The sequence below is a fragment of the Euleptes europaea genome, chromosome 13 (genome assembly GCF_029931775.1).
Source record: "Euleptes europaea isolate rEulEur1 chromosome 13, rEulEur1.hap1, whole genome shotgun sequence".
NCBI lineage: Eukaryota > Metazoa > Chordata > Lepidosauria > Squamata > Sphaerodactylidae > Euleptes > Euleptes europaea.
The window spans coordinates 61,844,790-61,867,536 of record NC_079324.1 but is presented as its reverse complement, the minus strand read 5'-3'; the positions used below and the strand labels follow the sequence as shown (position 1 = coordinate 61,867,536).

The 22,747-nt window shown below is 47.8% G+C and overlaps 1 protein-coding gene across 1 annotated transcript; it reads right to left on the bottom strand.

Moving 5' to 3' along the window:
* Nucleotides 1-87: 87 nt before the first annotated feature.
* TCTN1 (tectonic family member 1) lies at nt 88-21,319 on the bottom strand. The gene is made up of 15 exons (XM_056859098.1): nt 20,962-21,319; nt 20,663-20,783; nt 14,595-14,725; nt 13,196-13,365; nt 12,925-13,012; nt 12,189-12,298; nt 11,924-11,944; nt 10,231-10,362; nt 9,136-9,255; nt 8,682-8,764; nt 7,600-7,740; nt 5,937-6,090; nt 2,363-2,488; nt 301-445; nt 88-136 (listed from the first exon to the last, which is right to left on the bottom strand). Exons 1-14 carry the CDS (start codon nt 21,317-21,319, stop codon nt 302-304), a joined length of 1,899 nt encoding a protein of 632 aa, XP_056715076.1. The 3' UTR covers nt 88-136; nt 301.
* Nucleotides 21,320-22,747: the final 1,428 nt, after the last annotated feature.

The window sequence follows — 22,747 nt, the reverse complement described above, 5'->3', positions numbered from 1 at the left end:
GCAGTGTTTGACAAATCATTAAAAAAAAAAACCACCCAAAAAGAGCCGGCATATGCTACAACTGGATTAGGGGTGTTCCGGCAGGGGGAAGAGGGTCATCTCGCTTCCCACACAGGGCTTCCTCCTTTAACATTCTCTGCAGATTAGAACATGGGGGCTGGTCCCATATTTAAAAGGGAGGGGGCTGGGGAGGAATCGTCTCCCAGTGACAGCAGGTGAAAGGACTTGGTTTGTGAGGCAGAGTCACGGTTCCTCCCCCTTAAAACAAAACAGGCCGAGCTGCTCTTGCTCTGTACTTACTTTAAACAAATGGAAAGAAAAAGTCAAACGGCAATTTGGCCTCAACGGTTGGCCGAGATTTGTAGCCTGGCTCAGCCGGTGCAGAAACGTCGACAAAAGTCACGGCGCTTAGGATCGGAATAGTCCGTTCGCTTCCTGAATCGACCTGCAAGAGACACACAGCCGGGCCATTATTGAGACAACTGATCCCAACGTGATGGGTGAGAGCCAGTGTGGTGTAGTGGTTAAGAGCGGTGGACTCGAATCTGGAGAACCGGGTTTGATTCCCCGGTCCTCCACATAGGTGGCAGACTCTAGTCTGGTAAACCGGGCTAGTTTCCCCACTCTTATACATGAAGCCAGCTGAGTGACCTTGGGCTAGTCAAAGTTCTTTTAGAGCTCTCTCAGCCTCACCTACCTCACAAGGTGAATGTAGTGGGGAAGGAGGTTGTAAAGCAGTTTGTTCTCCTTAAAAGGTAGAGAAAATTGGCATATAAAAACCAACTCTTCTTCTTACCCACCCTTCCCAAATCTGCTCGTCAGCTACTTTCACTCATGACAGCTCCAAGAGAGTTAAACTTTGCAGGCTGCAGCAGCATAGGCCAAATTTTGCTAAGCACCAGAATTACAAACTATTATGCCCCAGATGCAAGCTATCTGGAAGAATATATTAAAGGAGAAAAGAGCAGAAGAGCAATTGGAAGCAGGCGTGGGATTCTGAGCAACTGTTGAGCAACATTGCTAGAGAATCTCAGCTTTTAGGTATGCTTTCTGGGGGGGAAAAGTTTCCATCATGACTATAGGATTCCACAATGCTACCTCTAACTTAAGTGCATGGAAATCTGAGAAGCTGGAAGGCTGGCTGTACTGAGGAATATCTGCAGTAGTCAGGGAGTGAACCCAGGGCCTTCTCTCTCTCTCTCTCTGTACCTGTTTCTGTGATTCGCAAGAACAAAGTGCTTTCAGTTTTACAGCAACATATTGACTGTCCTGGTTAAATCATGATGGGTAGCCGTGTTAGCCTGTCACTAGCAGTAGAAAAGAGCAAGAGTCCAGTAGCACCTTAAAGACAAACAAAATTTCTGGCAGGGTATGAGCTGTGGCTCAAGAAAGCTCATACCCTGCTACTAGACTCTTGTTCATTGCTACTGGTTAAAGCAGGAAAAGAAAATAAACTTCCAGGCTAGAGGGAAAGCATACACAAGAAATGATGCCATGAAAAATGGCAGTCCAATAATCCTGTGTTTCCTTCCTCCTCTGCAATGAGAAGTACAACCTACCAGTTCACTAGGAAGCACCTCTGCCGGTCCCACCTCAAAACAGGACTGCCGTCATCTACACCATTTTGGTGTTGATGCCAACGAGTCATTCCACACACCCACGCCCCTGCTTGCGGCCTCTTCCTTCCTTGCCCACTGAGGCCAGAGAGTGCCCTTATGAGTTTCAGAGTTCTTTTCTACAGAAGAGGAAGAATGCTCAGTAGCCCCTCCTGGAGGTTATAAAGCTTCATGCAAAGTGTGTTTGTGGCAATCGCTTCAATAACGCCGCTGAGATGGGCTGAAGTGTGAAAAATGTCCTGGCCGTACTGCAATGCACCACACTTCCCTTAACGAAGCAGAAAGCCCAGTTTTAGTAACCATGCAGGTCCTGTGGGTTGTGCACGCAGACACCTGGGCTTGAGCTACTTTTGCTCAAAATGTATCCAAACCATTTGGGGAGGGGCCATGGCTCAGTGGCAAAATATCTGCTTTAAGAAGAGTTGGTTTTTATATGCTGACTTTCTCTACCACTTAAGGAAGAATCAAACCAGCTTACAATCACCTTCCCTTCCCCTCCCCACAACAGACACCCTGTGAGTTAGGTGAGGCTGAGAGAGTTCAGAGAGAGCTGTGACTAGCCCAAGGTCACCCAGCTGGCTTCATGTGTAGGAGTGGGGCAACCAACCCAGTTCACCAGATTAGTGTCCGCTGCTCATGTGGAGGAGTGAGAAATCAAACCTGGTTCTCCAGATTAGAGTCTGCCGCTCCTAACCACCACTCTTAACCACTATGCCATGCTGGCTCTCCCAGAGTGCTCCACCCACCTGTGGCAAGGCCGCTGTCACCACCGTCACTGTGAGGCTTGTGATTCTGGCTTGAGGGTTAAGCAAAGAGCCGTATTTAGTCCACTTCACTAAGATTTCGAACCACACGGGTATTTCACAGCTGCTCTGAAGAAAGCAGAAAAAGAGACAGGACTCAGGTACGTGCAAAGGAGGCTTGCTCAGGCCAGTTCCATCCATGCCGCACAGCACACATCCATCACCAGCCCAACTAATTATTAAAGCTACTGCACACCTTGGCCAGAATCCAACCCAGCTAAGCATGCCTAAGCCCATTGCTTCCAATTGGCTTAAGGGCACTTAACCGTCTGCTAGATTTGCGGCTGTTGCGGTTTCCCCTTGGCTGCTCTATAAAGGGGTAACTTGGGCTACTGGCGGATTCTGAGTCAGGGATAAAACACGGGACCTGGGACAGGGAGAGCTGAGTTCAAATGAGGCAGCGAATAAATAAGAAAACTACATCTCTCTGTGCTACAGCTAATGTCGTGCAACACAGGCTCCCCGCCCCAGCTCAATACTCGGCCTGTGGGGCTCAGTGGGAGTGCCATTTGCATTTCTTCTCTGAGGCCCCAAAACGTGTTTTGTCCCGGGCAACTGCTGGAGGGAGAAAAGTGACAGCAGGAGCTGAGGAGCGGGGGGCACAGCAAGGTGGGGCTTGCTTTTTAAAGGTCACCCAAGCAAGGTCTGGCAATAAGAAAGCAGTGCCAAGCCAGGCCTAGTTGCTTTTTTTGGAATGTACTGAGATTTTCAATAGACCTGTTCAGTATTCTTCAATGTACATTTATTGTTTAGGAGTTATATTCACTCTGGATTAGCCCTGATCTCTCTGTATGTACACACACACTCAGTGGGGGTTTCCACAGGGAGACCATCTTGTGTGGTTTCCTCATTGCTGGTGTAGCTACTGATAAAATATAGCAGCAATGGGGATTTCCACATGGCAGGCATCCTTGTAGTTTCCCTGGCTCAGTCCCCCAACAACCCCCTTTCACCTGGGCTACTACAGTGAGGGGGGGAAAGTATTTGATCCCCTGCTAAATTTGCCCGTTTGCCCTCTGATGAAGAAATGACCAGTCCATAATTTTAATGGTAGGTTTATTGTAGCTGTGAGAGACAGAATAACAACAGGAAAGACCCCAGAAACCCAGAAGACAAAAGTCAGAGATTGATGTGCATTATAATGAATGAAATAAGTATTTGATCCCCTATCAACCAGCTGGGTTAGGGTTCTGCTGTCGACAGAAGCAATCAATCCATCAGATTCCAAACTAGCCACCATGACCAAGACCAAAGAGCTGTCCAAGGATGTCAGGGACAAGATTGTAGACCTGCACAAGGCTGGACTGGGCTACAAGACTATTGCCAAGCAGCTTGGTGAGAAGGTGACAACCCTAACCCTAACTGTCAACCTCCCTCAGTCTGGGGCTCCATGCAAGATCTCATCTTGTGGAGTTGCAATGATCATGAGAAGGGTGATGAAGCAGCCCAGAACTACACGGGGGGAACTTGTCCATGATCTCAGGGCAGCTGGGACCATAGTCACCATGAAAACCGTTGGTAACACACTACGCCGTGAAGGACTGAGATCTTGCAGAGCCCGCAAAGTCCCCTTGCTCAAGACAGCACATGTACAGGCCCATCTGCAGTTTGCCAATGCACATCTGAATGACCCAGAGGAGAACTGGGTGAAAGTGTTGTGGTCAGATGAGACCAAAATCGAGCTCTTTGGCATCAACTCAACTCGCCATGTTTGGAGGAGGAGGAATGCTGCCTATGACCCCAAGAACACCATCCCCACCGTCAAACATGGAGGGGGACATATTATGCTTTGGGGGTGTTTTTCTGCTAAGGGGACAGGACACCTTCACCGCATCGAAGGGACGATGGACGGGACCATGTATCGTCAAATCTTGGGTGAGCACCTCCTTCCCTCAGCCAGGGCATTGAAAATGGGTCGAGGATGGGTATTCCAGCATGACGATGACTCAAAACACACGGCCAAGGCAACAAAAGAGTGGCTCAAGAAGAAGCACATTAAGGTCCTGGAGTGGCCTAGCCAGTCTCCAGACCTTAATCCCATCGAAAATCTGTGGAGGGAGCTGAAGGTTCGAGTAGCTACACATCAGCCTCAAAATCTTACTGACTTAGAGAGGTTCTGCAAAGAGGAGGGGACAAAATACCTCCTGAGATGTGTGCAAACCTGGTGGCCACCTACAAGAAAAGTCTGACCTCTGTAATTGCCCACAAGGGTTTTGCCACCAAGTACTAAGTCATCTTTTGCAAAGGGATCAAATACTTATTTCACTCATTATAATGCACATCAATCTCTGACTTTTGTCTTCTGGGTTTCTGGGGTTTTTCCTGTTGTTATTTGGTCTCTCACAGCTACAATAGACCTACCATTAAAATTATGGACTGGTCATTTCTTTGTCAGAGGGCAAACGGGCAAATTCAGCAGGGGATCAAATACTTTTTTCCCTCACTGTACATCATTTACAATTTTGTGGGGGGAGGGGCTGTGGCTCAGTGGTAGAGCATCTTTTTGGCATGCAGAAGGTCCCAAGTTCAATCCCCGGCATCTCCAGTTAAAGGGACCAGGCAAATAGGTGATGTGAAAGACCCTGGAGACCCGCTGCTGGTCAGAGCAGACAATACTGACTTTGATGGACCAAGGGTCTGATTCAGTATAAGGCAGATTCATGTGTTCAAAAATTGGCACTAGAATATTGTTACAGTACTGTAACATTATAACAATGGGTGTGAAAGGTTCTCTGAATTCCCAGCATTCATTTAAAAAAGCCCTATCTCTTGAGGATATAAGCCTTTCCCTTTATACCTTCATAAGACAGACTTACTTTTTACAAAAAAACAAATATTGGGAATTCAGAGAACCCATTACACCTATTATTATAGTGTTATATTGCTATTAGGCGGTGCCTTGACAGGGGACCTTTACCTTTATATTGCTATTACTATATTCTAGTGTTAATTTAAAAAAAATTAAAAGCCCATCCTTCCATTGATGTGGAGGGAGGCTGCCATGGGGACAATATCAGATAAACTGGCTGCAGCATGGACAGGAAAATCTCAATTTTCCCATCCACATGGTGGCCATAAAGGCTTTCCTGTGATTTTTCCCAAAACCTTGGTACAAAGTAGATTTGAGAAATATTGGAACAAAGCCAGGGAAACTCTAGGAAGTGCACAAATGCACAATGATAATATATCTAAGCAGGGGGGAAAGCCCTTAACAGTATTGCATCTGGAGCAGGTAACCCGTGTGGAAATAGCCCTTTTTAAATCTGGATCTTCATTATTTGACCTCAGATGGTGAACACATGAAGATGCCTTGGACTGAATTAAACCTCTGGTTTGTCAAAAGCAGCACTGTCTACTCTGACTGGCTGAACAGGGGACTTTCGGCAGGCAAAGCAGAGGTTCTAACAATGAGCCACAGCCCCACCCAGCTGAGAGGAAAGGGTTTCATTTTGTTCATTCATTTCCTGCTTGAAAAAAGTTATCTTTTAAAAAAACAAAAAACGAGAGGTGCTCTTACTGGTTGGCTGATGTTGTAAACAATCTGCACCCAGTCCAGTCTGTTCTGGGGCTCAGAATTTCCAAAAGAAGCCACACAGTCTGGGAAGTTTTGCCCCTTCAGCACATTCAGGAGGGCTGGGGCCAAAAGCAGGCAGTCGGCATCTTTGGTAATTCTGCCACAAAAGAAACCACCGAGTCAACAGACGAGATGCCGGCTGGTCGCCCTCTGGAGAGCCGGTGCGGTGCAGTGTTAAGAGCATTGGACTCGGCACTGGAAGGCTCGAGTTTGAATCCCGACTTGGCCATGGAAGTTTGCCGGGTGAGCTTGGGCCAGCCACACACCCTTAGCCTAACCTGCCTCGCAGGGCTGTTGGGAGGATAAAAAGGAGGAGAGGGGAACGATGCAAGCTGCTTTGGGACATCAGAGGGGAGAAAAGCGGGGTATAAATGAAGTAAATAACAAATGACAGACCGTTGAGGACACGGTATGGAAATCATTTCAAAATTATCATTCCAAAATGATCAGGGGACTAAAGCAACTGTCCTATCAGGTGCAGTTGAAACAGGGCTGTTTAGCTTGGAAAGAAGCCAGTTAAGGGGAGACATGATAGAGGTCTATCAAATTATGCATGGTATGGAGAGAGTGGACAGGGATAAGCCTTTCTCCCTCTCTCATAATACCAGAACGCAGGTTCATCTGCTGAAGCTGGAGGGTGATTCAAAACTTTTAAAAGTCTTTCTTCACACAACGCATAGTTAAATTGTGGAACTCCCTGCCCAGGATGTGGTGATGGCTGCTAACTTGCAAGGCTTTAAGAGGGGAGTGGACATTTTCATGGAGGAGAGGGCTATTTATGGCTACTAGTCAAAATGGATACTAGTCATGAGGCTTTCCTTTTCTCTCCAGGGTCAGAGGAGCATGCCTATTGTATTAGGTGCTTGGGAACACAGGCAGGATGGTGCTGCTGTAGTCGTCTTGTTTGTGGGCTCCCTAGAGATACCTGGTTGGCCACAGTGTGAACAGACTGCTGGACTTGATGGACCTTGGTCTGATCCAGCAGGTCCTTTCTAATGTTCTTATGTTATTTGTGCTTTCATGCCACTGAATGCAGCAATGGGGGAAACAAAAGAGATCCAACAAATCACTTCCATCAGGTTTTCTGTTTACATGAGTCACCTATTATACTTCATGTATTCCAAACAGGTTAACAGAAGGGCAACCCGGCAGGCCAAGGGCAGCCAATGTGAAACTGCCAAAGCATGTTTCAAGACAGAGGTGGCAACTAATTTTGACAGAAGGCTGCCTGGGGGGAGGCTTGCAAGCATGCAGCAAGCCAGGCCACAGCTGTCCCCTTGCTGCCAGGAAACTGCTGGAGAAAGAAGTACCAGCGAGGACAGGAGAAATCTCTCTCCCTCCCTTGACCACCTGAATCTCCTCTTTCTTCAAAAATCCCTACAACAAGGGTTCCAGGCAGGTGACCCCCACAAGGGCAGGAGCGGCCGGACTGGATCACATCTGCGAGGTAAAAGACTTACCCACCTGTATTGGCTATAAGATGGCGGCAGCCAATGAGCACAAAACTGTGTATGCTGCAGGGCAAGGCAGTGGCACCGTCAACATAGCCTGGCCTGCATCAAAACAGGGTTGGGAAGCTGCATTATTAAGTTATTTCTGCCCTCACCGTAGCCGGCAGCCAGACATCATGTTGTACCCAAATAATACAGGAGTTCTGATTCCTTCCACCGCTAAACAATCCTGAGTGGATGTGCTTTTCAACATGGTGAGCTGGCCATCTTCATTCATTGTCTGGATGATTCCAGAGGTAAATGCAAAGAGTTAAGGGGAAACATACAGATACTATACAGACCTTAAATCAAAAGAGTTTCCGTCTAGATATTAGGAAGAATTTTGTAACAGTTAGAGTGGTTTCCTCAGTGGGACAGGCTTCCTCGGGAGGTGGTGAGCTCCCCTAGAGGTTTTAAAGCAGTGGCTAGATGGCCATCAGTCAGCAGGGCTGATTCTATAACCTTAGGCAGATTGTGAGAGGGAGGGCATCTTTGCCATCTTCTGGGCATGGAGTAGGGGTCACTGGGTGTGTGTGTGTGGGGGGGAGGTAATTGTGAATTTCCTGCATTGTGCAGAGGGTTGGATTAGATGACCCTGGTGGTCCCCTCCAACTCTATGATTCTATGATTCTGAATCTTTGATGAGTCTGGCAAGGGATACTGCCAATTTCAATGTACAGAGTTCCCACTCTGGGAACACCAAACTACTCACATGCAGCCCACGAGTGAGCTGACGAGACTTGAGCCAGCTTCCTGTGAGACAGATGTGGCAACAGACTTCAAGGTCTCTGCCCTGCCTGGGAAAAAACGCAGCAGGCTGGAGACCTCTGCCCGTTTCCAGCACCAAACATCCAAGGTTCAGGGAGGCCAGGGGAGACCAGCAAACACAACAGTACCGCCTTTGCTGCCAGCACGGCACTTTTGAGTCGGCTTTCCTGCAACTTTCCCCAGGATAACAAGGAGCCGTGGCCACTTGGAGCAAGTTCCCAACCGAAGTCTAACCCTACGGTCACCAGTTCAAGACAGAACACAAACTTTCACAGAGAAACCTTTTGACAGCATTCTCGGCTGGGGCAGGAGAGGGGACAGAACAGCTTTGAATGTGCCTGTCACTAGAAAGGCATCAGCATTCGTTTTCCAGCCACACAGAATTTTGCAGGGCTGTTGAAAGCCATCCTTAGGTCGCGCAAAAGGATATCCAGGAGATCTAAATCCAGCTTTGATGGGCAGCCCAACTACATAGCCAGGATTCCCACTCAGAACAATCGGTTGAGTGTTTTGCTGTTAAAAACAAACAAACAAAAAGCAAGCAAGCAATATATCACTGGCTTTCTATCAGCTATTTTTTTTTAACACAAAGCAGCTAATATGAAAATTCTCCCCTAGGAATATAAATACCTACTCAATCATTGTTTAATAAGCACTGAAATTAAATAATTGCTTTCATGTTGTTCTTAAACTGTTGCTTTAACTGCATATAGGCAACCAACGGCAACCAGCAGTTTCCAAAAGAAGGGACAGGAAGGAAGCTGGGAAACCGGGGCCCTTGAATCGGGGGATGCATGATCCCAGCCTCTGCCATTCTCACCACCCCTTTGTATAAAGAACCACTATTTTAAAGCCCGGCTTTCCAAGAAGTCACAAAAAGTTACCGGAATGAAATGGATTTCAAAGCTTTGCTGGATGAAACCAACGGTGACGGTCGCCAGGACAAGAGACACAGCCACGCTGGTGATTTCACCCATCTCTGTGAAAGTAATCAGATACCTCGCCTAAAAACGAAGAACATTTTGGGATTAACTGGTAAATGGCTCTTCTACAAACAATCCTCCCCCCTGTGTATTATTTATATAGCTCCCCCACTTCACTGAGTGACTCAAACCAAAGTCAGGCTCCTTCCCCAAGGAGTTTACACTCTAAATTTTGACTCAAGGGCCAGAGTGGGGGAAGAAACAAGGGTCACCAATGAGCAAAAGCTGCTAGAAATGCTTTGGCTTCATTGCAGTTGGCCATGAGAAGACGAAGGGCAAAGCCAAAGGGTTCCTGGGTTTGAAAGTGGGTTTTGCCCCTGTAAGGTCACTGGATCCACTGGAGGCGGCACCCGGCCACAGCTGCTGATGCAATCTCCCTTGCCCCCTTTTTATCTCACTCTTCCTCCAAAGAGCTCAGAGCAGTGTCCTTGATTCGCCCTTCTGAGGGTTATCCTCACAACCTGAGTGGCAGATTATAGCCTGAGAGCGTTTGACTGAGTCAAGGTAGGCTTCACAGCACAGTGGGGATTGGACCCTGGAACTCCCTGTCTCATGCGCTCACCACTGCACCATGCTGGGTCCTCACATTTTTGAAGAAGAAGATATGCAGCTGCTTCAAGCAGCATCACCTAGGATGGGAGCAAGGGGTGGAAGAAATGCCCACGTCTGCATTTCTTGATGAAGCTGCCTTATACTCAATCAGACCTTTGCTCCATCAAGGTATTGTCTACTCAGACTGGCAACGGCTCTCGGAGGTCTTATGTAGTGGTCTTTCACATCACCTGCCACAACTGGAACCTTTTAACTGGACATGCCGGGGATTGAACCTGGGACCTTCTGCATGCAGAGCAGAGGCTTTTCTACTGAGCCAAAAAGAGGGCCCAATGAAAAGATTCAATCACAGAATTACAGGTGCCTGGCTTCTGATGTTAAGCACAAGCTTCTCCTCTAACCTTTTCAAACTGTGCAATGAGGAAAAGGAGATCCCATGCCTACCTCAAGAACCACATTGCTGCACATCTGACCCTGCAACTTGGGAAGCAACAGACCGGTACTCTCAAGGCGTGTGCGCAATCTTGCAGGGTCTTGCAGGGTCTGCACGGTTATGGACTGGACAGTGACGTTCACCTGAAAAAACAACCGAGAATCCTCAACAGGCACCCAAACAGCGACTTCTTTCTTTATATGGATTATACCACCGCCTACTGTACGTGGCATGTTTATAGTTCACCAATTGTATCAGTTTGCAAACTGTGTTCTGGGGAACCCCGGAGTTCCTCCAGGAAAAGACAGATGGGCTTCCTGGGGAAAAGCAGCTTGACACCTTTCCCTGGTGAAGCAGGAGAAAGCAAAGGAAGGGAAACTGCATCAGGCCTGGAAGTGATGGGTGATGCTCTAGAAACCCCCAGCTCTCTCTTGCCTTTATCACAGAGATTCTGGGGTTCCGAGTGTGTTGCTCATCACTTCCGGGTTCAACGCAATTCCATGCACACACTTTCTTCCGCCGCATCAATGGGCAAGTGAGCTCTGCAATGCCTGGTTTGTCAGTGGCGGAGGGAGAAGGAGTGGGGAGGAGAAGCCCAAATGCCTCCTCTCTCTCTCATACAATACACACACACACACACAGAGATTTCCTGCTAGCAAAAGGGCCCAGGTTCAAAGAATTCTTTTTGTAGTGGCAGATCCTACTGGGGAAGAGAGGAGGGTTAGGAAGGAAAGGTTTTAAACACCCGTTCCTCTTGGTTTGTGGCAAAGCTCATGCAGTGTGGAAACTCGAAAGGCGAGATGGAAGTGAGGCATCCAGAGCTGCTGAAGACTGCCAGGGCTGGGTTAATATGTTGGCCACAAGAAAGGGATGGGCACGGATTTAATTGTAGGCTGTGTATGACAACGTCATGGCATATGAACCTCCATGCAGAGTTGTGGATCTTAAAACACTGGTGGTATTTTGCCCTCCAAAATCAGAGGGAGCGGAGGCAGCAGCCAGGGGCCCCTCCACTGACCACCCCAGCTTCCAAATGTCCCCCCAGAGGCCAGAAATGTGACCATTCTTGATCAAAATCCATTCACAAGGAGCACATGCCAGTCTTCTTCTTATGTTTCTTGATGCCATAAAACCTTTGGCTGCTTCAACTGCTATTTTACATTGCTTTGGAACACTTGTTTTAAAAAGTGCCCTATAAATATAAAAAAATGCCAAAGATTCTTCCAGAGCATGGCAGATATATTTAGAGAAAACATTTCTCCAATAAGAAAGAAAGAAAAATGGTATTAAAAAAAAAAAACCCTCCCCATAGTATAAATGTCTTAAGAGGAGGGTGCATTCAGGAACAGCACTGGAATGGCTTAGTCTGCTCCCCCAGCCATTGTGACCCCCCCCCCCAAGTGCTGAACTGCTAAGAATCAAGCCTTTGCGTAGCCCCATCCCTGGGACCTGCTTCTTGGTCATAAAAGAATGTGAGCGTGTAGGGAGCAGCACTTAAAATCCTGCATCCTTTTCCTAGGCAAAACAACTGGTGAGGAGACAGACAGGTGAAGATGAGTTCCACCCCTGATCCGATGGGAAAGATCGCCCAGCTCTCAGGATGCCCCTCCTCCTCTAAGAGAAAAAGTCCAGTTACCCCATAGCGCAAAGCACTTCACGCCCACAAAGAAATTATATATTGGAAATAAAGAGACAGACACTTACCTTTTGACTTGAGTTTGGTACCTAACAGGAATAAAAATATATGTATCAGTTTCCCTAAAAACAGCAAATGGCTACGCCTCCATCCTGAAGTCCCACACTAAAACTGATCTTTCCTGAGATCCCTTTATGTACCATTACTCATCTTGCTGGGCAAAAAGGAAACCACCTGTGCTCCTGCCTCCTCTCCTCCCTCCCCCGGCTTTAACGCCAGCCGTCAAGGGAATCCCAAAAACCCTGGCTTACCGCCAGAAAAACCCTGGCTTACCGCCAGAATGCTCGAATTGGTGTAGTATTCCATGCCAAGAGCCGGAATGGTGGTGCATTCGTTTGCCTCGATCATCCGGCTGCATTTCACAGCCTGGTTTACAAGGAACCCTGCAGCAACCACAGAAGACAAGAGAATCACCCAAAGAGGTTCTGAAACTGGTAGGCTGGTGTCAGTGAAAACAATGGCACAGATACGATATAAAAGTATACAGTACATCTGACAAAGGGAGCTTCGACTCTTGTAAGCTTATACCCCCCAAAATCTTCTTGGCCTCTAAGGTGCTACTGGACTTGAATCTAGTATTAAAATTTTGTCTGATCTTTCATGTGCAAAGGCCTTCACAAGGAAAACCCACCACCTTCTCTATCCGTTTGCCTCTTCACACCTCTTTCTCCCTTCACCCAACCCAATTTTGGAGTTGTCAACTACCATCCTCTGATCATGCCAAAACCCACCAATAAACAAAATAAAAATGCTAAACTGTAGAAATAACCATCCCACCCACAAAGGCGCAGCCAAACAACGCATTCCAGAGGGTTGGCCATGTTACTCTGCTATACCAAATCACCAAGAGCTCTATGATGCCTTGGAACAGCTGCATGATGCCTGGCAGGAGGGGTTTCTGTGGCCTGGGGCAACATGCCCCCCGCCAAGGGGAGACAACCAAAGCATCTGGCATTGTCCAAACCTACACACTGGAACGGAGAGATCGTAGCAGAGAGTTCTCTCTGACCTGCAGGATTGATGTCGGCACACTGGGAGAAGAACAGCGGAGCGGGAAGCCACAGAAACCCATCTGCTGTCTGTATCGGATCTCTGTACTGTCAACAGAAAACACACGGGTTTAATTTTCTGCATCTGATAAGCGACAAGCTATATCTCAGCACTGATGAATTTCAGCCTCACATCTGAACCTTTTATAGCACCATATTTGTGTCTGTCTGCTTTTTATAACTGTTCTAAAGTTACAGTTGACATAATAAGCAAGAAGCTTTTCCCTCTACCTCATATCTGCTGATTTCATCGCCATTAGCAGCACTCCGGGTTTCCGATTCAACACTTGATGTAAAGTCTGTTCCGGTACTAGAGGGAATTCCAACATAGCCCTGGAGCAATTGATCAAAATTTTCCGAAGTAGGTATTTCTGGAGGTTGGAAGGTCAGTGCGGCTTTGTCTGGAAGGGGGGGGGAATAGTGGGACATGTCATGTTGTGCTGCAGGCGCGGTACTTGGTAACTGTATTGGACTACAATTTTTGTAATACAGCTTGATCTTTGCTGTTGTTTTCACCTAATTAGCCAAAGGTCTCTGTGAATGCAGAGCAAACAGACTGATACATCCTTCTGTGGTCTTTCAGACACACTGGCTGCATTCAGACATAGCAACAAGCTACAGTTTGTTCTTACGGGAATTCTCAAGCTGAATTCCCCTCCCTTGCGTGCAGCTGGGATACTGGAGACCCCCTGGTCTACAACATATCAAAAGTTTGTCATGATGTCCAGCTTGCGGGCAAAACAACAAACTGTGCTTTGTTCTCCAGTGTAACCCTGGTTTGGAATCCTTGGCTGTAGGCAAGAGAAGAAACCACTGTTTGTTGTGACATCCAAATCAGATGAAATGCCAAACTGGTTTGTCAGGAATCTGGAAGTCTTCCATATCGGAGGATCTGTGAGGCTTGTTGCTGCAACCACAAGCAATCTTTTGTCAGGAAGTCTGAAGAGAGCCACACAGTTCAAACATGCAGATGGCAGGTAGGTTTCCTCTCCGGAATGGTATTCATAGGGGTGATTTATTTTCCCACTTCAAAAGTATTCATTAGCCATATATCTCTTCCTGGCTGATGTTTTAAGTGGGGATCAATTTACAAGATGAGATTATATTCTATATCACTATGAATGCTCATAGAAAAGGGACAGCAATGCCAGGAAACAGGATTAGCAGGATCTGGAAAACTGGAACAGAAAAGAACACACATACCTTTAAATCTGATTATGTTTTACTGATGTTTGCTTTCGTTAAAGGCCCAACGACTTCAGGATAAAGTGGCCTATAAATCTAAATAAGCAGATTAAATCAACTTTATTTGTCAAACATAGAATCATAGAGTTGGAAGGGACCACCAGGGTCATCTAGTCCAACCCCTATGCTTCAAGTTACCAGGCTGAGAGACCTGCCACTAAAAAAAAAAGTTCTGCTCAGGTTAAATTCCACTACAGACCACACCTCCTGCAATGCTACAGCCATGACAGTTTGTCTGCATTTTTGCCCAAAGTACTCAGGATGGGGGAACTGCAGCTCAGCTCCAAATACATGGAGAAACTCTTCTTCCTTCAGCAGCATCACTCGGGAGGATTTTCGAGCATCCACACAAGAACATTTTTACACCCAAGGCGGCTCCACTTACAGTTGACGGTCTGGACGCAGAAAACACTGGGGTTGACCTTGTCAGCTAGTTGATAGGTCCTCTTGGGAGGGTGTGCTGATGTGTCCATTGAATAAAGAGCTTCTTGCTGGCTGCAGAGCTGGCTGTCACCTCTCCAAGAGAAAATAATAAAAGGGGAAAAGCGTGAGCTGTTGATACACAGTTAACATGGAACAGCAGCAAGAAGATACAAAGCTCCCTTAATCCAACTCAAGGCTCAATGTGGTCCCTTAATCCATCTGGCTCAATGTGATCTTCTCTGAACGGCACCAGCTCTTGGAATGCTTCAGGCAGACAAGAGGATGGATCCAGCAAGCTTGTTTTGCTCAATTATGGCCAATTCTCTTCCTTAGTACAGGCCCCATTACAATGGTTTTTGTCCATGCAGGTCCAATGATCCCAAACACTGTCTTTCTGGGGATTAAAGAGGACTCCCAGTGGGAAAACTGGTTGGGTCTAGCCCAAGGGTCTTTTCCAGCACAAGTAAAACATATTGTTTGCATAAAGAAAGGTCAGGCTCAGACTCTGGCATTTCCTGTTAAAGGACCTCAGGTAGTAGGTGGTGCAGAAAGACTTTTCCTTAAATGCTGGATGGTCACTACCACTCAGAGTAGACAACAGGAAGGTCTTACTTGGCAGAAGGCAGCTTCGGTATATCAACAGGTCTTCCCTCAATGATTTGGCCTGATTAAAGAGACCTCAACAGAGCTTCATATCTCTCCAACTTCATCAACCTATGCCAATGGCCATGTTAATGGGTAATTACATCCAAAAACCTGTGTTGGAACTGCAGGATCTTCCTCATTATATTCTGTTCCGTTCTCCTTACTTGGAGCCCAATTTAAATTCGTCACAGTGATTTTAGCCAGTTTCAACTTGCGTCTGGCTGACCGAGATCCACTTAACTGGTTTCATTGTATTTACTTGTTGCCCTGAAAATTTGGGCTAGAGCTGCATTTGAACACATGAAGCTGCCTTACACTGAATCAGACTATCAAAGTCAGTATTATCTAAGACTGGCAGCAGTTCTCCAAGTTCTTGGGCAGAGATCTTTCACATTACCCTCTACTTGATCTTTTTAACTGGAGATGCCAGGGATTGAACCTGGGACCTCCTGTATGCAAAGCAGAGGCTCTTCCACTGAGCCATGGTCCCTCCCCTTGAGGCCTAACCCACTGTAGTATGACATAGGTGCTTGTGTTTTCAGGCCAGGGTTTTGATTTGTTTTTATTGTAATATGTTAATTATTTGATGTTCCTCTAATTCATATATTCTTTATTTTGATTGTAATGCCCTTTGGCCATATGAAGTGTACTCCTTTCATCATCATGTCAACATGCCCAGGCAGTCCTTGAGCTCACAACTTAAATCTGAGATTTTAAAAACAAAGTGCGTACTACTTACTTGAGAGAAATCAAGAAGCTTTGATTTAAGTAACATTAAGGAATGATCTCCACTGTGGGGGTGGGGGAAGAGACCCACAAAGACCTCTAAACCATTTAAATGGGGGGGAATTTCCAACTCTTTTTTTCTGAGGCAATAGATTGCCACCAGTCATGAGTGGATTCAAGTGGGAGAATGTATATACATTTGCTTTGTGAGAAGTGGTGGATGGCTTCGTAATCCAGTACCTAAAGTCCAGCAATCCTGCTGAAAGTGGACTAAGACACAGAGATGGCTAACAGCTGTGTGTGTGTTGAAGAACAGATTAGACACTCACAGAGGAGATATTTATCGATGGTCAAAGCAGCTAAATGAAAGCCCCGTGTTTCACAGTCTGCAAGCCTCTGAGCACCAGATGCAGGGAGGGCTATCATCTCCGCAAAGCTCACAAGTAGCGGAGGGAGTGGGGCTCAGTGGTGGAGCATCTCCCTGGCATGCAGAAGATCCCAGGTTCGATCCCTGGTGTCTCCACTAACAGGACCAGGCAGTAGGGTGGTGTGAAAGGCCTCTGCCTGAAACCCTGGAGAGCCGCTGCCAGTCTGAGTAGACAATGCTGATCGTGCTGGGCCAGTGGTCTCACTCAGTATAAGACAGCTTCATGTATCCAACATGCTAATTAGCAGGACCAGTCTTTGGTATGATCTGCAAGAATCGATTTCAAAAATATAAGAAACCAGAGGTGTTGCCTGAAAGTAACAGCCTTTGCCCCAGAAGCTGCTAATCTCAGAGGTTTTTGAGGGTAGTCCTGGTTCTGCAGGGATGAAAAAAGTATTGTGTATGTTCCCAAGGGCACTGCCTTCTTTTTTTCTACAAGCCAAGGGGCAACATGGGATGAACAGGGCTCACAGATAGCTGCTTGCTGGACCAACGACCCATCAAAACCTGGAATCGGCTCTGTTGACCCAGGTTCAAATCCTACCCCCCTCCCTGCCACAAAGCCTTGGCATCTCTCTTTCTTGACCTAATCTGCTACATGGTGCTATTGTTGTGATGGCTGGGACTGAAAAGTCCTTCAGAAATGGTTGTTCAGAAGAATAACCTCCAGACAAGGCTGTGGCTGGCATTCTAGCCGCATTTTCCAGGAGTAACATTCATGCCATCATATTCCCTATTAGTATGTATGGATGTGAAAGCTGGAAGAAAGTAGATTCCTTTGAAATGTGGGGTTGGAGGTGTTTGTTACGGATACCTTGGACTGCCAAAAACAAATCAGTGGGTTATAGATCAAATCAAGCCTGAACTGACCCTGGAAGTTAAAATGACTAAACTGAGGCTATCGTATTTTGATCACATTATGAGAAGACCAGAGTCACTGGAAAAGACAGTCATGTTATGAAAAGTTGAAGGCAGCAGGAAAAGAGGAAGCCCCAACAAGAGATGGATTGACTCAATAAAGGAAGCCACAGCTCTCAGTTTGCAAGATCTGAGCAAGGCTGTCAAAGACAGGACATTTTAGAGGACATTGATTCATAGGGTCATCATGACTCATAAGCGACTTGATGGCACTTAACACATACACACACAACAACACACGCACACATTAAGTGCTTGTCTTTTTAGGCAAGGTCACCTTTTCCCTAAGAGAATACATCTCAAGCCTAGGGCACGTCCATGGCTAGTAGCTCTAGAAGTGCTCGGAGGTGGGTGGTAATTGCATTGTGGGCCAGAACAATGGCAAACAACAGTCCCAGGTGACCAGTGATTCACTTTTCAAAGAACTGAGAATAAGACTGCACAGCCAGGTTGGGTTGATGAATTGCCAGGGGTGGGGAGGGGAGAAGGAGAGAAAAGAAGAGGGTTGGCAAGTATTGCCTTTCAAGATGAGAATTCCTGCTGGATTATTTTGAAGCCTCTGTTTTTTCAAAATGGAAGGTAGCTATATTGAAAGATCTGAACAGCATGGCAGCAAGCTTGCTGGCTTATTTGCAGTCAATAGGAATACTGTTAGCTGGCATAGCTTTATTTGTCTGTCAGATTCCCAATGCACTAAACGTGCCAGAGGCATAAACAGCTGTTGAACAATGCACAGCTGGATGGCTTAGTCCAAAAGAAGGGCTCAGAAGGAAGTCTCATACACTGCACACCGTGGGCATTAACAGGCAGAGTAGACATTTGAGATTTCGATGGAGCATGTTGTATTTGCTTATCTATCATATTTTAATCCTGTGCTTCATCCAACAATTGGCACTCAATTTAAGGCAATTTAAAACAAATACAGAACTAAAATATAACAACGGTGCTCACAGAGGAAGCGTTCAAATAAATCTGGGTCCTGGCATAATAGGAAGATGCCCGGCTGCTTCCTCTTCTTCTTTTGCCCTTGCTGATGGTGGGCGGGGGGGGGGGGGAGCAGGTGTGGTGGCAGGGTGCCTAGTTGCTGCTTTTTCTGTATACATAAACACAGCCCTAAAACCCTCCCTGTCTGTGCTACCTGTTCCTGCTGGCTTGTCATGTGAAAACCTTTGCTTCCGGTGCAAATACCCAAGGGATGTTTGACAACTAAACTGCCAGGATGTTCCAATTCCCTTCATTCCTAGCACTGCAAGTTCCATCGTCATCCTAAAGCTGGTGGCCAGGGTTGAGACTCCTAGCTCTTAGCTCCCTTTGCACAGAGCTGGGGGAGGGTGCTTCTGGAGATATCCTGGGCCAAAGCGTTCCAATTCCCTTCATTTTTGACACTGCATCGCCCATTATCTTCATCATCCTGAACTTGATGCCCAGTTTTCAAACACCTAGCTTTATTTTCTGGAGAGTTATGCCAGAGGGGAGGCAAGCATAGCTTCCAATGCAAAAAGTGGGGGATAGGGGTTTCTGGAAATTATGTGGGCCAGGGCGTTCTGATTCCCTTCACTTTTGGCACTGCAGCTCCCTCAATCATCCTGACACTGGTGGCCAATTGTGGACTCCTGGCTTCATCGCCACAGACGCACAGATCCTATTATTATTACAGATTCAGCAACATAAAACTGGGCACTCTGATTCATAGATTTCATATTTTCATGGTTATCCTGTACACACATAGAACTTAATATTGTCCCCAAATCTCAGGTTTTTAAAAGAAGAATTCCAGCTCTTCAGCTGCAGGATAACCTTGACAACATGTGACCCTTAACAATACCACATAAGCACTTGGGCTAACAGTTGCAAGTATAAAAGGCAGCTGCTTTCTTTTAAGAGGTTCTGGAAGGTTAACTGACTTAAAAAAAACGCACAGACATTTTAGAAAAGGGCCATGGCTGTCGTAGAGTACCTGCTTTGCACATAGAATGTTCCAGGTTCAATGTCTGGCATCCTTAGTTACAGACTCTCAAATAGTAGGTGTTGGGAAAGTCCTTGAGTATATTGAGCTAAGTGTGACTAAGAGCTTGAATAGAGACCAAAGCAAGTGTAGCATCTAATGTGTTCTCTAGGGTTTGTTCTATCAAGATCAGTCTTATCTATTCTGACTGCCAATGGTTCTCTAGGGTCTCTGTTTAAGGTCTTTCCCATTGCCTGCTACCTGATCTTTCACAAGAGATACTGACCACCTCCATGAAAAGCAGATGCTCTCCCTGTGAGTCAACACAGCCCCTCCAAATGAGCATGCAGAAGGTCCCAGGTTGATCCCTGATATCTCCAGTTAAAGGATCTCACAGGTTTTTCTCGGCCTAAGACCATAGAGGGCCACTGGCTGTCAGACCAATGGTCTGACTTGGTAGAAGGCAGCATCATAGATTCATGAGACAGCCCAGGAACTAGTAAAGGCCTTCTAGTAGTTAGCAAAAATTTGGCAATATTTTACAAAATGTGTGAAAATGCTATTTGTACAGTTGTCAGGTTCCAGAGCTGAACTCTTCTTCATTTAGAATTTGGCTTACATCGGTGTACAGTTTAGGGTTTTTAAAAGCACAATCCTGTTAAAATGCTTCCCAGAAAACAACTTCCTTCTTATGACCGAGATACTTTCACTTAACAGGTATGAAATCCAGACATATTTGGGAGTATGGCAGTGACTCATAATTCCTAAAAATACGATCTGGGCAGTTTCTATTTAAATTAAAGTTCCTGAGTGAAAGGGGCAAATGAGGGGAGTTAAATATGCAAGTTTTAACATGGCAGAAATTGAATCCGGTCATAAGGCCACATTGCCTCCAAATATACGTGGGGGGGAGAACCACTTCTCTGAAACCCATGAAGAAAAATTCCCTACAGATGGGTAGGCAGCACAATGGGGAGAAGCCTTTTCATCTAGCCTTCCTCTTAATGGGCTAGCCTTCTGTATACACGAGGACAGATGGGGATGAAGGGGCTTTCAGAGAACCAACTCTGCTGCCAATGCACTCCAAGGTGATATGGGTCCACAAGAGGGCAGCGCCATACCAAAAGCTGCATGTTTACCCCAGCTATTGCCATTCCATCCAAAGGCTTCTTCAACGGGCACTACACAGGAGAGGCAGATCTGGCTTTTAGTTTGGCAGGCAAATGATTCCCACCACCCACACCCAAGTACATTCTCATGTGCTACATTCAAATGAGTGCCGACGCACGTGCCCTTCTTGAACATCTAAAGCGGCTCGCAAAATGCACCTTCACGCTGCAAACCATGAAAGGTGTGTGCAAACACTTACGTGACAACCGGAACTGAGCATGCCGTGAAAAGGCTGAAATCTGCAGCAGTGCAGGTGGGATCACAACAGCAATTGATATCGCACTGGTCCACCAAGAGGTCACAGGTGCACAATGTGGCCACTGAAGGCGAAGAAGTGTAAAAAGCGTTAGGACTGAACCCCTCCCCCGCATTCGAACGACCGGTAGCTATGTGCCTTGTATAGGGTAGACTGCCCCTGCACGTGGAGGTTCCACTGAGCTCCCACACTCCTCGGCTCAACTCCCTTCCCACATCGTAAAGCAATGGGGCAGAACTCACCGTCCATCACCGGCTGGGGCCAAGGACCGGGACGGGGGGTCGTACTGGGATCCACCGGCCTGGAGGGGCCGCGGGTCCCTGCGGGGCTGGGCCCCGGGGTCTCTGTGGGGCTGCTGGTGCTCGGCCTGGATCCCGCGGTGGGGCTCTGGCTCGTTTCGGGGGCTGGAGAGGGGCCCCCTGCGGTTGGTGCCGTGCCAGAGAACCCTTCGGGCTGCGGCCCCGTCGCGGCCCCATCTGGGCTTGTCGCCGCGACGGAGGCGCCCGGGGTCGGCACGGCCGTGGACGGGGCCGCCGGCAGCGGCAGCACCAACAGGCACAGCAGGGCCCTCAGCAGCGGCAGCGCCGCTCCAGACCCCATCCGGGCATCCGCCTCGCAGGCACGCCGCCGCGGCCTAGACAACAACCGAGGCCCGCGATTGGGTAGCCATGGAGACAGCGCAGAGCACGACGGGACTCTGGCTGCATCGTCGCGGCGGACGATCGGAAGCAGCGCCCCTTGGAGGCCGAGAGAGAAGCAGCGCTGCCGCGCCCGAGGCATTGTGGGAAAGGGTGAAGCTGTGGCCATGGCAACGGCTTGAGCTCTCGGTAGGCCCAACGGCCGGCAGGTAAGGAGCGGCTTTGCAGAAAGGGATGCTGCGTCGAAGTGGGCGCCCGGTAGAACTGGTGTGGTGCAGGGGATACGGATAGGACCAGGGAGACCCCAATTCAGATCCTCACTTGCCAATAAGCCTGCTGGGTGATGTTCAGACGTTCACTCTTTCAGCATAACCCACCTCGCAAGGTTATTGTGAAGATAAAATGAAGAGGACGCACCTCCTGGAGAAAGGACTGAGTCGAGTCAAAACACGCTTAGAAGAATAGCTGTGGTGCTATTTGAGTACATGTCTCTTTGAAGAAGAAGAGTTGGTTTTTCTATGCCAACTTTCTCTACCAGTGAAGGGAGACTCAAACCGGCTTACAATCACCTTCCCGTCCCCTCCCCACAACAGACACCCTGTGAGGTAGGTGGGGCTGAGAGAATGTGACTAGCCCAAGGTCACCCAGCTGGCTTCATGTGTAAGAGTGGGGAAACCAACCTGGTTTACCAGATTAGCATCCGCCACTCATGTGGAGTGGGGAATTAAACCCGGTTCTCCAGATTAGCCTCGGCCACTCATGTGGAGGAGTGGGGAATCAAACCCAACACCGCTCCAAACCACTGCTCTTAACCACTACACCACGCTGGCTTTGGCTCAACATAAAGCAAGAAAGTAGGATTGCCAACCTCCAGATGGGGGCTGGAGATCTCCCAGAATTACCGTTTTCCCGAAAATAAGACATACCCATAAAATAAGCCGTAGCAGGATTTCCAAGCATTTGAGCAATATAAGCCATACCACGAAAATAAGACATAGTGATAGGCGTGGCTAGAGGGAGGCTAAACTCCCCTGAGCCCCACCTTACGTGGGCCGTTGGGCTCAGTCTTCCCCTGTTCCCACGCTTGCGCCCCGACCTCCCAGGGGGGGATCACTCCCATTCCCTGTCGTCTCCCCACTCCTCTCCCACTGACGGCTCCCCCCGCGGGGCCGAGCTTTGGCCTCTGTCGGGCCCCCCGGGTTGTCCCCCCATCCCCAGGACCCGTGCCGTCTGCCTCGGGCCAGCCCACTTCTCCCCGAGGTGCAAGGTCGGCGCTCGGCCTCCCCCCATTTCCCCCTCCGGCTCTGCAACCACCCCGCCGCCAGCGGGCTCAGCCGCCCTCGCCTCCTCTTCTCCCCGGTCTGGTAAGTGGGATTGCCTCCCCAGGCAT

Coding starts and splice junctions, on each gene's coding strand:
- TCTN1 (XM_056859098.1), bottom strand. CDS start 21,319: ATGGGGTCTGGAGCGGCGCTGCCGCTGCTGAGGGCCCTGCTGTGCCTG. Junction 9,256..10,230: donor GCAGCAATGTGGTTCTTGAG/GTAGGCATGGGA, acceptor CTTCGTTTTTAG/GCGAGGTATCTGATTACTTT. Junction 446..2,362: donor TGACAGCGGCCTTGCCACAG/GTGGGTGGAGCA, acceptor TGTCTCTTGCAG/GTCGATTCAGGAAGCGAACG.